Here is a 12,807-nt window from a genome sequence, read left to right on the forward strand (position 1 = left end):
TGGTCAAAGGTCAAAGGTCAAGGTCACTGTGACCTCTCGAACACCATTTTCAAGCTTGTTCACGCGATATCTGAGGAACGCCTGGACGGAATTTCATCAGATTCGCCTTAAACATTCACTTAGGCTCAAGGATGATCTGATTAGATTTTGGTGGTCAAAGGTCAAGGTCACTGTGACCTCTCCAACGCCATTTTCAAGCTTGTTAACGCGATATCTGAGGAACGCCTGGACGGAATTTCATCACATTCACCTTAAACATTCAATTAGGCTCAAGGATGATCTGATTAGATTTTGGTGGTCAAAGGTCAAAGGTCAAGGTCACTGTGACCTCTCAAACGCCATTTTCAAGCTTGTTAACGCGATATCTGAGGAACGCCTGGACGGAATTTCATCAGATTCGCCTTAAACATTCACTTAGGCTCAAGGATGAACTGATTCCATTTTGGTTATCAAAGGTCAAAGGTCAAGGTCACAATGACCTAACAAATGCCATTTTCAAGCTCGGTAACGCCATATCTCAGTAACACCTTGACTAAATTTCTTCACATTTGGCTCAAATATCCAATTCTGCAAAGAAACGCCTTGATGCAATGTCTTCCAATTTGGCTCCAACATCCACTTGGACTCAAGAATGAACTAATGGCGGAGGCATAAGTCCGCGTTGCGGTCGTTCTAGTTTTAACTTAGTTTGTTTTTGTTTTGCAAGAACAATAGAGAGGCAAAGTGAACGTCACTTCCTGCTTTTATCCCTGTACCAGGCGCTGGGAAAATATGAATGGCGGTGAACGGAGAATAACGTTGCTTTTTGATCCTGTTTGAATTGTGCCACGGGGTGCCAACGTTAATTTTGTCAATTTAAAATGTAACTTTGCATGTAAAGAAAGTCGCAGTTTGTCGCCAAAGTTATAAATAAGAAAGACTACATACACTGTCGCCTAAGTGACGTCACTTTCTCTACCGGCAAAGCTGAAGACCGGCGACATGCCACGAGCTTCCACGAGCTATGTAGTTTTTATACAAAACTAACCCTTACGTTTCAGTTTGACCACAAACTGCGACTTTCTTTACATGCAAAGTTATGTTTTAAATTCACAAAATTAGCGTTGGCACCCCGTGGCACAATTCAAACGGGATCAAAAAAGTAATGTTATTCTCCGTCCACCGCCATTCATATTTTTCCCAGCGCTGGTACAGGGAGAAAGCAGGAAGTGACGTTTCACTTTGGCTCTCTATTGTGTCATCAGAGCATTTATAAAAAGTTAAAAGGTGTATCCCATCAAGCTCAACATTGTGGTAATCTACCGCCCCCCTGGTCCACTTGGTGACTTTCTGGACGAGCTGGACACCCTCCTCTCCGTCTTTCCTGAGGATGGCACTCCACTCATCCTTCTGGGAGACTTCAACATCCAGCCAGTAACCTTACAATCTCTGCCTTTCCTTAACTTCTTCTCATCCTTTGACCTTTACCTCTCTCAATCTCCTCCCACTCACAAAGCAGGGAATGTGCTTGACCTGGTCTTCACCAGATCCTGCTCCACCTCTAATCTCACTGTGACTCCTCTTCCGGTATCCGACCACCACTTTATCACCTTCTCCCTTCCCATCCCCCTCCCCTCCTCCCACCCATCTCCCCCTCACTCTACCACCACCCGACGCAACCTAAAAACTCTCTCACCCGACTCCCTCTCTTCTACCGTCCTCTCCCTGCTTCCCCCTGCCGAGCAATTTGCTCTCCTGTCCACTGACGAGGCTTCCACCACTCTTCTCTCCTCTCTCTCCTCCGCTCTTGATTCTCTGTGCCCACTCACCACTAAGCCTGCCCGATCTTCTCCCCCTTCTCCTTGGCTGACTGAATCTCTGCGAACTTTTCGAACTGAGCTTCGGGCAGCTGAGAGAAAATGGAGAAAATCACATCTCCCTGAAGATCTCTCTTCCTACCACCTTATCCACTCCAACTTCACTGATGCTGTCTCCAAAGCAAAAACCTCCTTCTTCATCTCTGAAATCCAGTCCTCTGCATCCAATCCCAGTAAACTGTTTTCCACCTTCTCCACGCTCCTCAACCCTCCCTCCCCTCCCCCTCCCTCCTCCCTCTCTGCTGATGATTTTGTAACCTTCTTTACTAAAAAGGTGGATGACATCAGCTCCTCCTTCCATCCTCCAGGCACCCCCACTAACACTCCTGACTCCAATCCTGCTTCCCGGCCCCCTGTCCCTGGATTTCCTTCCTTCTCTCCCCTCTCTCCCGATGAGGTGCTTAAACTCATCAGCTCGAACCGAGCCACCTACTGCCCCCTCGATCCTATCCCTTCCTCTCTCCTCCAAACCATCTCACCTAACATATCTCCCTTCCTCACGACCTTCATTAACTCCTCTCTGTCCTCTGGTCTTGTTCCGCCTGCTCTAAAGACTGCAAGAGTCAAGCCTCTGCTTAAGAAACCCTCCCTTGACCCTACCGCTATTCAGAACTACAGACCTGTCTCTCTCCTCTCATTCCTTTCCAAAACCCTTGAACGAGCAACGTCCGAACAACTTTCTCTCTATCTCTCGCAAAATGACCTCCTGGACCCTCTGCAGTCCGGTTTCAAGGCTTCTCACTCCACTGAGACAGCTCTTCTTGCTGTCACAGAGGCCCTTCACACTGCTAAGGCCTCATCCCTCTCCTCTGTTCTTGTCCTCCTTGACCTGTCTGCTGCCTTCGATACAGTCAACCACCAAATCCTTCTTTCCACTCTGTCTGACCTAGGCATTTCAGGTTCTGCACTCTCCTGGTTTGCTTCCTACCTCTCGAACCGCTCATACCAGGTCTCATGGAGAGGGTCCCTCTCCAGATCCTGTCCCCTTACCACCGGTGTCCCCCAGGGCTCAGTCCTTGGCCCCCTACTTTTCCTTCTCTATATCAGATCTCTTGCCTATGTGATCTCTTCTCATGGCTTTTCTTATCACTGCTATGCTGACGACACCCAGCTTTTCCTTTCCTTTCCCCCCTCAGACACTCAAATCGAGGCTCGCATCTCTGCATGCCTCAAAGACATTGGCGACTGGATGTCTGCCCACCACCTCAAGCTCAACCTTGGTAAGACAGAGCTACTCTTCCTCCCAGGAAAAGACTGCCCTCTCGTAGATCTCTCCATCTCCATTGACAACACCACTGTACTTCCCTCCCAAACAGCTAAGAACCTTGGGGTGATCCTTGACAACCAGCTGTCCTGCTCAGCCAACATAGCTGCTACAGCACGCTCCTGTAGGTTCTCTCTCTACAACATCCGCAAAATCCGTCCCTTTCTCACAAGACAAGCGACTCAACTCCTGGTCCAGTCTCTTGTCTCCTCCCGCCTGGACTACTGCAACGTGCTTCTGGCCGGCCTACCTGCCACCGACATCCGACCGCTTCAGCTCATTCAGAACGCTGCAGCCCGTCTCGTATTCAACCAACCCAAATTCTCTCACGTCACTCCCCTCTTCCAGAAGCTCCACTGGCTTCCCATCTCGGCCCGCATCAAATTCAAGACACTGGTACTGGCCTACCGGGCAGTACACCAGTCAGCTCCCCTGTACCTGCAATCTATGGTCAGGTTCCAAACCTCTCAGCGCTCCCTTCGCTCCTCCACCAGTGCAGGTCGCCTCGCCCCTCCTTCGCTACGGGGGCTCAAAAGTCGCTCATCCCGATCTCGACTCTTCTCGTCCCTGGCACCTCAATGGTGGAACGAGCTTCCACCTTCGGTCAGGACGGCTGAATCACTGCCGATCTTTCGGAAAAGACTAAAGACGCACCTTTTCAGGCTCCATCTGGGCCCTTCTTGATCTAACTTCGTTCTCTCTCTTTCACCCAAAAAAAAAAAAAAAAAAAAAAAAAAAAAAACTAACCTTAACTTGTACCACTAACCTAAACTTGTACCACTGTTCCTTCAGAAGTTGTAGTTATCACAGACTGTGCTCCATAGTAGATTGCTCTATTGCTGACAAAAATGTGTTATTGTAAGTCGCTTTGGATAAAAGCGTCTGCCAAATGACGTAATGTAATGTATATTTGCTCTATAAAAACACATAAAAAGTGACAGTGCTAAACACCAAACGCCTTGCAAAGACTGACACAGCTAAAATAACACAACCACAAACAAACACAACTAATAATAATAACAACACCACCAACAATAATAATACACATCAACATTTGTGAGTTTATTAACACTTTCAGTGCCACGGCCCTTGGGCAAAAGGTTGCTTGCTGTGCCACATAGGCCGCAATGCATTTTAAAACAGTCATATAATTTCTTTAATAATTACTATGTAAACACTGAACACGCACAAATAACGATGAGACTCTCTTCTATCACCTGCAAAAAAAAGTTTATTGATCCCATTTTCCGTTCTTTAGTTATGAGCCGGAGAAGATAGCTTGATTGAACGAAAAACAGAGCTTTTTTTCTACGAGCTGAGATAATGAGCCTTTTGTGAAATTAAACATTTCAAGCACATCACTGACTCTGAAGCTAATTTTCTGATGTAGTCACACCTCAAAAATAATTTCCTTCAATAAAACAGTGAAGGCAAGGGAATTTTGTTTGGAAGAATAATATTTTTAGCTGAAACCAGCAGCGCTGGCGCCTGCATGCGCTGCTGGTTGCAGCTTCTTGCTGATCTTTTGCTGCTGGTGGGCATCGGATATTCTGGCTTGCGTTTGCCAACCCTGTCCTGCTGTCTGGGTCTGTGTTGTGTACTTGGCTCTGCGTGCCCACCTCCCCCCCCCCCCCCCCCCGTTGTGGGAGGAGTGTCTCTCTGCTCTGCTGTTTTCTCTGCCTGTGCTCAGCACTGAAAAAGTCCGCTAGATCCTGCTTTTTTACAGCCGCGTGTACCAGCTCCCATGCTTCAAGTTGAGAATAATAACAAATCCACGGCTGATCATGCAAATGGGTGTTGCAGCGGACACGGAGGCTGTTGCAGCGGACACCGAGGTGCTCAATTGTGATAGCAGATTGGCTGCTGCAGGGGCACAGCTAAACGTTGCTTCAATGAAGCCGCTGCATACGGACGGATGCGATGCGATTTCCTTCCCCCCAATGACTTCTTCTGTGTGTTTCACTCCACGTTCTCTCATCTGGAGAGCGCTGTCGCCACCTAAGGGTTCTGTAAAATAGGTTAGACACATTCAATACCTCTGATATTGTAAGAGGCGATGTAAGAGGCATAGATCGACACCCCCCCGTCAAAAAAAAAAAATCGAGTTATTGACGCCATTTGGCGTCGCTGGCACTCTACGGTAAATTTCTAATGACGCCATATGGCGTCGCTGGCACTGAATGTGTTAAGGAATGACGAACAATAATTTACTGTGATGAGAATTAATACAAGCTCGCTATGCTGGATGATGACTTTAGATGTCAATTGGGATGTGTCATGTTTCTTTTCTATTCTCTATTCTATTCTATTTTCTTTTTTGTTTTGGTATTTTATTTGTGTATTTTATCTCTACAACTGTTTTCTTTTCTTTTCTGTATATTCATGAATCATGTATGTGTATGTGTTTACGTGTAAAATAGAATAGGCCCTTTTCAACGTGGCCATTTTGCGTCGAAAAGGCAGGGTAAACACAGGTGCAAGCAAAACATGAATGAGGGTTTCCAACCCCTCATTCATGTCTTGCACCTGTGTTTACCCTGTGTTTTTCGAGACAAAATGGCCACTGTGAAAAAGGGCCATAAAAATAAATCCTCTCTCCTGTCTGCACCAGTTCTATCAATTCACCGTGGGCACAGAGAGGGAGGGGCGCCTGCTGTGTAACGGCCATTACCCAGAGATCCTTGTGGTGGACGCCACCAGCCTGGAGGTCCTCTACTCTCTGGTGTCCAAGATCTCCCCCGACTGGATCAGCTCCATGAGCATCATACGCTCCCACCGCACACAAGGTGAGACAGACAGACAGAGAGAGGCAGATAGACAAGAGAGAGACAGGCAGACAGAGAGAGAGAGAGAGAGAGAGAGAGTGCACCATTCTAGCAGCACATTATGTGTGGAGCTGCCATCAGTTGAGGGACAGCCAGTGGACAGGAGAGCCATCCACATCTGGCTGAAACACAGAACACTTAAAGGAGAATTTCGTTTTTTTTTAACCTGGACCCATCTCCTGGCAATAATTATGATTTGGCCACTCACCCAGCGATGTCCGCGGCGTTTCTGGCCGTCCTAGCGTTGTTTTGAGATCAATAGCGTCCAAGTCAGTTGTAAAATGGAGCTGATTTGGGGCCAAGTGTGAGCCTGTCTTTCCTGCATCTAAATAGCTATTTTTATTCCCATTTTCGCCACATATCGTAATAATGTGATCCCTCAACATCCACCAGAGTGATATTTCGCCCCAGGCCATTTCCTGGACTCTCACAGGGATCAAATTACCTCAAACGTGATCTCGGTCACCAAGTCTCGTGAAGAGTGACAGACAGACAGGCAGACAGAGAGAGACAGACAGACAGACAGAGAGAGAGACAGACAAGAGAGAGACACACACAGAGAGACAAGAGAGAGGCAGAGAGAGAGAGACAGACAGGCAGACACAGAGAGAGAGAGACAGACGGAGAGAGAGAGACAGAAAAGAGAGAGAGACAGACCAGCAGAAATACAGAGAGACAAGGGAGAGACAGACGAGAGCGGGAGACAGACAGGCAGACAGAGAGAGACAGATGGGGAGTCTGACAGACACACGTCTGTCAGAAATTCAGAGCAGGGGGTTGGGCGGTTAGTGAGAGTTGAGCCGTTTTCACACATGCGCTTTATACCGGGAAATGACCAGAAAGTGGTCTATGCCTTTCATGTGTGAAAATTGTTTTCCGGCACAAACGCGCCCCCGCGATCGCTGATCTTTTCCTAGCTCCTCGGTAGTGACAGGACCGGTATGCTGGCAGAGCGACTCAAGTGTGAAACGTGTCAAGTCATTTGCCGGTCCTTCTCTCATGGGCGAGGTGTACACACGTTGCTTAACGTTCCAGCGTGCATCATCTAATCATTCGCGCACATCAAAGCAAACTGGCGAAATGATCTTCTCGTCTCCTCTTGTCCCTATACCTCCTCCCATGCCTGCGTGCAACAGTTAAATTACCTTAGAGCCAATGTTAAATCATCCAAAATTAACATGAAACAGTAGCCTATTGGAAAAACGGACAGAATATGTTAATTGAACTCTTCTGTCTACACTAATCCTTCTCTTTATCCACACTGCTATCCTGAAATAACACAAGGCATATGTTTATATATATTTTTAAATGAAAAGTAAAGTAGATTACTTCATAGCCTACATTATTATTAACTCAAATAATCAATTAGACTCGCGTGCGGTAGGCCTATATGTTTTCCCTGCCAGCAGGCATACCTCATGCGCTGCTGAAGGAGGTTGTGCTCCACGAGTGATGCACTTTTGGTAGATTTGTTTCCCACTAACTGCTGATCGTCCTGAAAATTGTCTAAGCTTTTTCTGAATATTTTTTTACACTATAACCGACATGGTTGATATAATAATTTGTTTGAGAAGATGTGAGTATCGATCATTAATCTACCGTAAATTCCGGACTATAAGCCGCGGCTTTTTTCCCATTTTTTGGCCTTTTTTGGCCCCTGCGGCTTATATAACGGTGCGGCTTATCTATGGATTTTTTCAAAAAAAAAAAAAAAAATCTCTCTTTTTTAGCACTCTTTCTAACTATAAATCCACTTCTGTTTTATTTCCTCTCTTGCCCTCTTTTAACAACATAACATAACATAACATAACACAACACAGGTAAGCAGAAAGAAAAAGACGAAGCAATCACCGCCATGAATGAGGAAATGACTCACCTGCTGGAGGCTGGAGATACACGGCTTGGGCTAAACTTTTACTCCGTGAAACACTATCGATTAAGTCCGACATCGCTCAGAGGTTTGAGCAGCTTGAAAACAAGTTTGAAAACGTGCAGAAGTCCATCCACTCAATCACTAAAGAAAATAAGACAACCGTGAACAGAGTTTCTAATGCGGAAAAGCGCATCAGCGCACTGGAGGACAAAAACAACACAGTGAGTCCGAAAGTGGATAAAATGCAAAAACAAATCGAACCCCTGCACACGCAGGTTGATGACTTAATCAGCAGGAGTAAAAGAAATAACATTCGCCTGATCAATGTAAAAGAGGGAGCTGAGATTGGTGACATGGACGCTTTCGTGGCAAAATCCTGTGTTACATCCTGGACCTGAAGGAAGGCGAGAAACCACCAGAGGTGGACAGGGCACACCGGGCGCCTCGGCCACGTCCAGACCCCGGCCTGCCACCGAGGGCCATCTTCATCTGCCTACTCCGCTGGCCCGACCGTCAACTCATCCTCCAGGCTGCGGGGAAGAAGCCCCTCACCTGGGAGGGTACGCGCTTTTTCGTCCGGCAGGACCTCTCCGCGTTGGTGCAACAGAAACGCGCAACATACAACAGCATCATCGAGTCAATGGATATCGCTTTGGCGTACTGTACCCAGCGAGACTCGTCATAACCATTGATGGACAGCAGCGGAACAAGAGCTCAAAGTGAAACTGCCGAATATCTTTTGAGTTGGACTGGTCAATAGTACTGTGAGTAACTAAAATAAAAAAATAAAAAACGGAATTCTCTCTTCTTTAGCACTCTTTCTAACTATAAATCCACTTCTGTTTTAATTTCCTCTCTTGCCCTCTTTTCACCACACCGCGGACACTGTGTGCACTGTAAAAAAAAACAAAAAATACCATTAAAACACCCGCGGCTTATAGTCCGGTGCGGCTTATATAAGAAAAAAATAGTCAACTTTGAAGGTGCGGCTTATACACCGGTGCGCCTTATAGTCCGGAATTTACGGTAATCGTTCACGCAGAACTGCATGATCCTGCTCTCGTCTCCCTCGTGTCGTGTGTGTGTGTGTGTGTGTGTGTGTGTGTGCGTGCGTGCGCGTGCGTACAGTGAATGTCATGCAATTTATGGTAGCCTATAACGTTAAATTGTCTGACAGCTTATAGTGCAAGTCGAGCAGTTTGTGTGCTTTGCCTAATTTTGTCACGTGCATGATGCCCGCCTTGCATTGCCTATAATTTTATTGACGAACTGTCCCTAATGACCACGATTGATATGATAGGGATAAAATAAGGACAATTCCCCATCCAAGTGCACACGTCACTCCCCACCCGCTCTGCAGTGCCCCCCCCCCCCCCCGACCCCCCTCAAATACAGGTGCTTTCGCTGCTGTTTTTACACATGTGATCCCTCAGGTGTGAAGGGAAATTCCGGGAAATAGCCAGTCTTGATTTACAGGTAATTTCCCTGTCTGTATGTGTGAAAACAGCTATAGAGTGAGGGAGGATTCCAATGCGCAGTGCTGCTCTCTAAGGTCGCTTTCACATATAAGCTGTTTGGTCCGCTTTAAACATGCCAGAGTTCGTTTCCTCGGATAGTCCGCTTGGTTTGGGATGGTGTGAAAGCTCAAACGAACTCTGGTGCGGAACAAACAAGTGACAACATACAGACGTGCACTGCTTAGTATAATTGTTAGTGTAGTATAATTAGTATAGTATAGTTATATTGTGATATAATGAATTTTGATATATATATATACAGTATATGTGTGTGTGTGTGTGTACATATATGTATATATATATATATATATATATGTATTTTGATTGTCTCAGTCTGAGTACTGTTTCTGCTGGGGGTATTGCTAATCTGTCAGCATGTCTCTGTCTCTCTCTCCCCCACTCTGTCCCTCTTCCTCTCCCTCCCTCCCCCCCTCTCTGCCTCTGTCCCTCTCTCTCTGTCTCTGTCCCTCTCTCTCCCCCTCTCTGTCTGTCTCTGTCCCTCTCTCTCTCTCTCCCCCCCTCTCTGTCTCTGTCCCTCTCTCTCTGTCTCTGTCCCTCTCTCTCCCCCTCTCTGTCTGTCTCTGTCCCTCTCTCTCTGTCTCTGTCTCTGTCCCTCTCTCTCCCCCTCTCTCTGTCTCTCTCCCCCTCTCTCTCTGTCTGTCTCTGTCCCTCTCTCTCTGTATGTCCCTCTCTCCCCCTCTCTTTCTGTCTGTCTCTCTCCCTCACTCCCCCCCCCCCCCCCCCACAGAGGACACGGTGGTAGCGGTGTCGGTAACTGGGATCTTGAAGGTGTGGATGATTACAGCTGAGGTCAGCAGGATGCAGGTACACTGCTGTACACTCACATGAACATCTGTGCTGTTCAACTCAGAACATCATTAACAACTGCAGCGAGATGCCACTCAGGCTATATGACGGCTTCTTTGTCGGGAGCCTGTTTGCATAACCCCACATTGTATATATATATACTGTATATATTATATATATATATATATTGCATAACCCCACATTGTATATATATATACTGTATATCGTCGCTGTCGTTCCAGGACCTCAAATCTCCAAAACAGCAACTTTTCAGGAAGTTAAAAAAACCTGTTTGCTCTTAAAATACTAAACCAAACGTCGTCAAAGTTGGCACATGTCTTAATTATAGTTAGTTTCCCGCTGAATGTGTCATTACTTTATTAATATCTTACCTGGATAAGCTCAAATGATGTTGTTTATATTATCAGTCCGACTTGGAAGCACTCTCTCCCGGCCAGTCAGGTGGGAGAGAGTCGTATCCTCATGCACGAGCCCCCAAGCTCCGGGCCGCGGGGGCGCGCGCAGCAGCAGCAGCAGTGCTCTGAGCCTCTCGTGGCCGAGGCGGGGGCTTTCGCATGGGATGAGAACAGTCTAACATAACGTAGCGTTAACGTTACTTTATTCTCGTCAGAAAACACTCCGATTTGCATGTTAAAACAAGTTTGCCTAGGAATAACTGGAAAACATTTGATTGATCTATTAACGTCAGAGGAAGCCAGGATAAGTCAAAACGATATGAGAAATACACAGCGCGTCTGCCGTGTGACTTTTCCGGGTTTATTGTCCTGCGTGGAGGGGTACAGACGGAGGTAGGGGACTAATTTCGAGGTTTGACTGACAGATTGAGGGCGAATGGCGTTACGAGATTTACTCACAAGCTCGTTGTAATGCTTTTCCATTGGTTGCATTTGGTAAAAACCACAGAGAGACGTGAAGGGTGACCAATGGCACTGATTTATGACAAAAAGTAAAAAGGTGAAAAAAGGGACATTCAAGGTCCTGGAACGACAGCGACGATATATTATATACAGTATATATATATTGTATAACCCCACATTGTATATATATATACTGTATATATTATATATATATATATATATATATATATTGCATAACCCCACATTGTATATTCCTTTAGTTTTACTTTTTTTTCTGCTGTGATTTATTGCTTACCTTCATATCGTCGCTGTCCAATCAAAACCACTTATCTCCAATTTGGGTGATTTTCATGTTTTCACTTCATTTGAAGGATTAGTCCTAGATGCTAAAAGAAAGAAAATCCACAGCATCAAGTCAAAAATACATCGTGATCAAGCTAAAAACAAGGTTGTTCTCCTTGCTTCCTGAAAAGTTGACATTTTGGAGATAAGTGTTTTTGATTGGACAGCGACAATATGCTATTCATGTGCTTTATGCAATTTCCCTTTTGTAGCTGAATTGACCTGATTTCTCCATGGGGATCAATAAAACCTTTGCTTAGCTTAAAGTTGGCCACAAGCTTTACATGGAGGTCAAAAGTTAATTCATGCTGGAAAAGTTTGTAAACACAAAGCGAAGTGAACACAGAACATATTCTGAGTTGTGATGGCTTTTTGAATGTTACTAAAAAACTTATTTCTCACTCTTAAATTAACATTTAGTCAGATCTGGATTGAGGTTTCAAATGGTTTTTTACCAAAGTGGGGTCCGCCGGCTGTATCCAAGTGCTGTATCCAGCGTCTATTAGGGATATTCTCAAGGGCAGTATGTAAATATCAATACGACTTTCCCGGGGGTACATGTAAACGGATGCCTACTTTCGTGGCTGACGTTACTGTCTGTAACGCTGTACACATTTTTTTTCATGAAAAATATTGTTATGTTGTGTTACGAGTGTTGGTTATTAAAAGGTGAAATTAGCTATATAGACCAAAATCGTGTCAGTCTGTAAAGATGCTTAATTACTGTTACAAAGTGGCGCATTTTAGGAACGACGGGACTTCTGAGCCCTGCCTCAAGTGGCCATTCGAGGAATTACAGCTCAAAAAAAGACTTCCGCATCTTCCTGGGAAAAGGGGCAGACTCACGGCCGGAACACACATCTTGCGTGTGCTGTGCATCTGCGTGGCGTCTGCGTGGCGTTTTCATTTCGGTTCCCATGTTAACAGGTTACAGCAGCCACACCACCGGCATCAGACGCGCGTCTCAGGCGCGTGTCTTGCGAGCGTGAGACGCGCGTCATCTAGAGAATAGAAGCGAAGCCTATTTTTTCAGCTTTCCGCGCGCGTGTCTCTAGCGTCTCTACACAAATAGACACAAAAATACATTACAATGATATTTTACAGGGGCAGCCACAGCCAATTAAGGCTCGTTTTGATTTGAGACGAGAGGATGAGCTGAGCTCACAGCTGCAGTTCTCCTGCCCTCTGAAAACCAGGCTACAACGTGGCTTCGTTCCTGCCCTCCCCACCACACACACAGACACACACACACACACAAATCATACTGCCTCGATTCTGAAGTGAGCCCAAGCGATCTTCAGTTAAAATCATCATTGTATTGTTTATAGCAAATTTAATAAAAGGTAAACTCTATAGACAGTTGGCAGACAGACAGCAGCACAGCAGTTGCCACGCACCAGCCACGCTGCCTGTGTGGATGCCGCGGGCGTGCCAGCCGCAGCAAG

At 46.0% G+C, this 12,807-nt stretch overlaps 1 protein-coding gene across 1 annotated transcript in view; it reads left to right on the forward strand.

The window, feature by feature from the left end:
- Positions 1–12,807, forward strand: part of wdr7 (WD repeat domain 7) — a 366,561-nt gene that overhangs the window by 11,248 nt on the left and 342,506 nt on the right. The window contains exons 5-6 of the mRNA XM_083642120.1: positions 5,732–5,906; positions 10,084–10,160. Coding sequence (XP_083498246.1) covers positions 5,732–5,906; positions 10,084–10,160 — 252 coding nt within the window. The remainder of the gene's footprint in view (positions 1–5,731; positions 5,907–10,083; positions 10,161–12,807) is intronic.

This window comes from Poromitra crassiceps (assembly GCF_964638095.1).
Source record: "Poromitra crassiceps genome assembly, chromosome: 8".
Lineage (NCBI taxonomy): Eukaryota > Metazoa > Chordata > Actinopteri > Beryciformes > Melamphaidae > Poromitra > Poromitra crassiceps.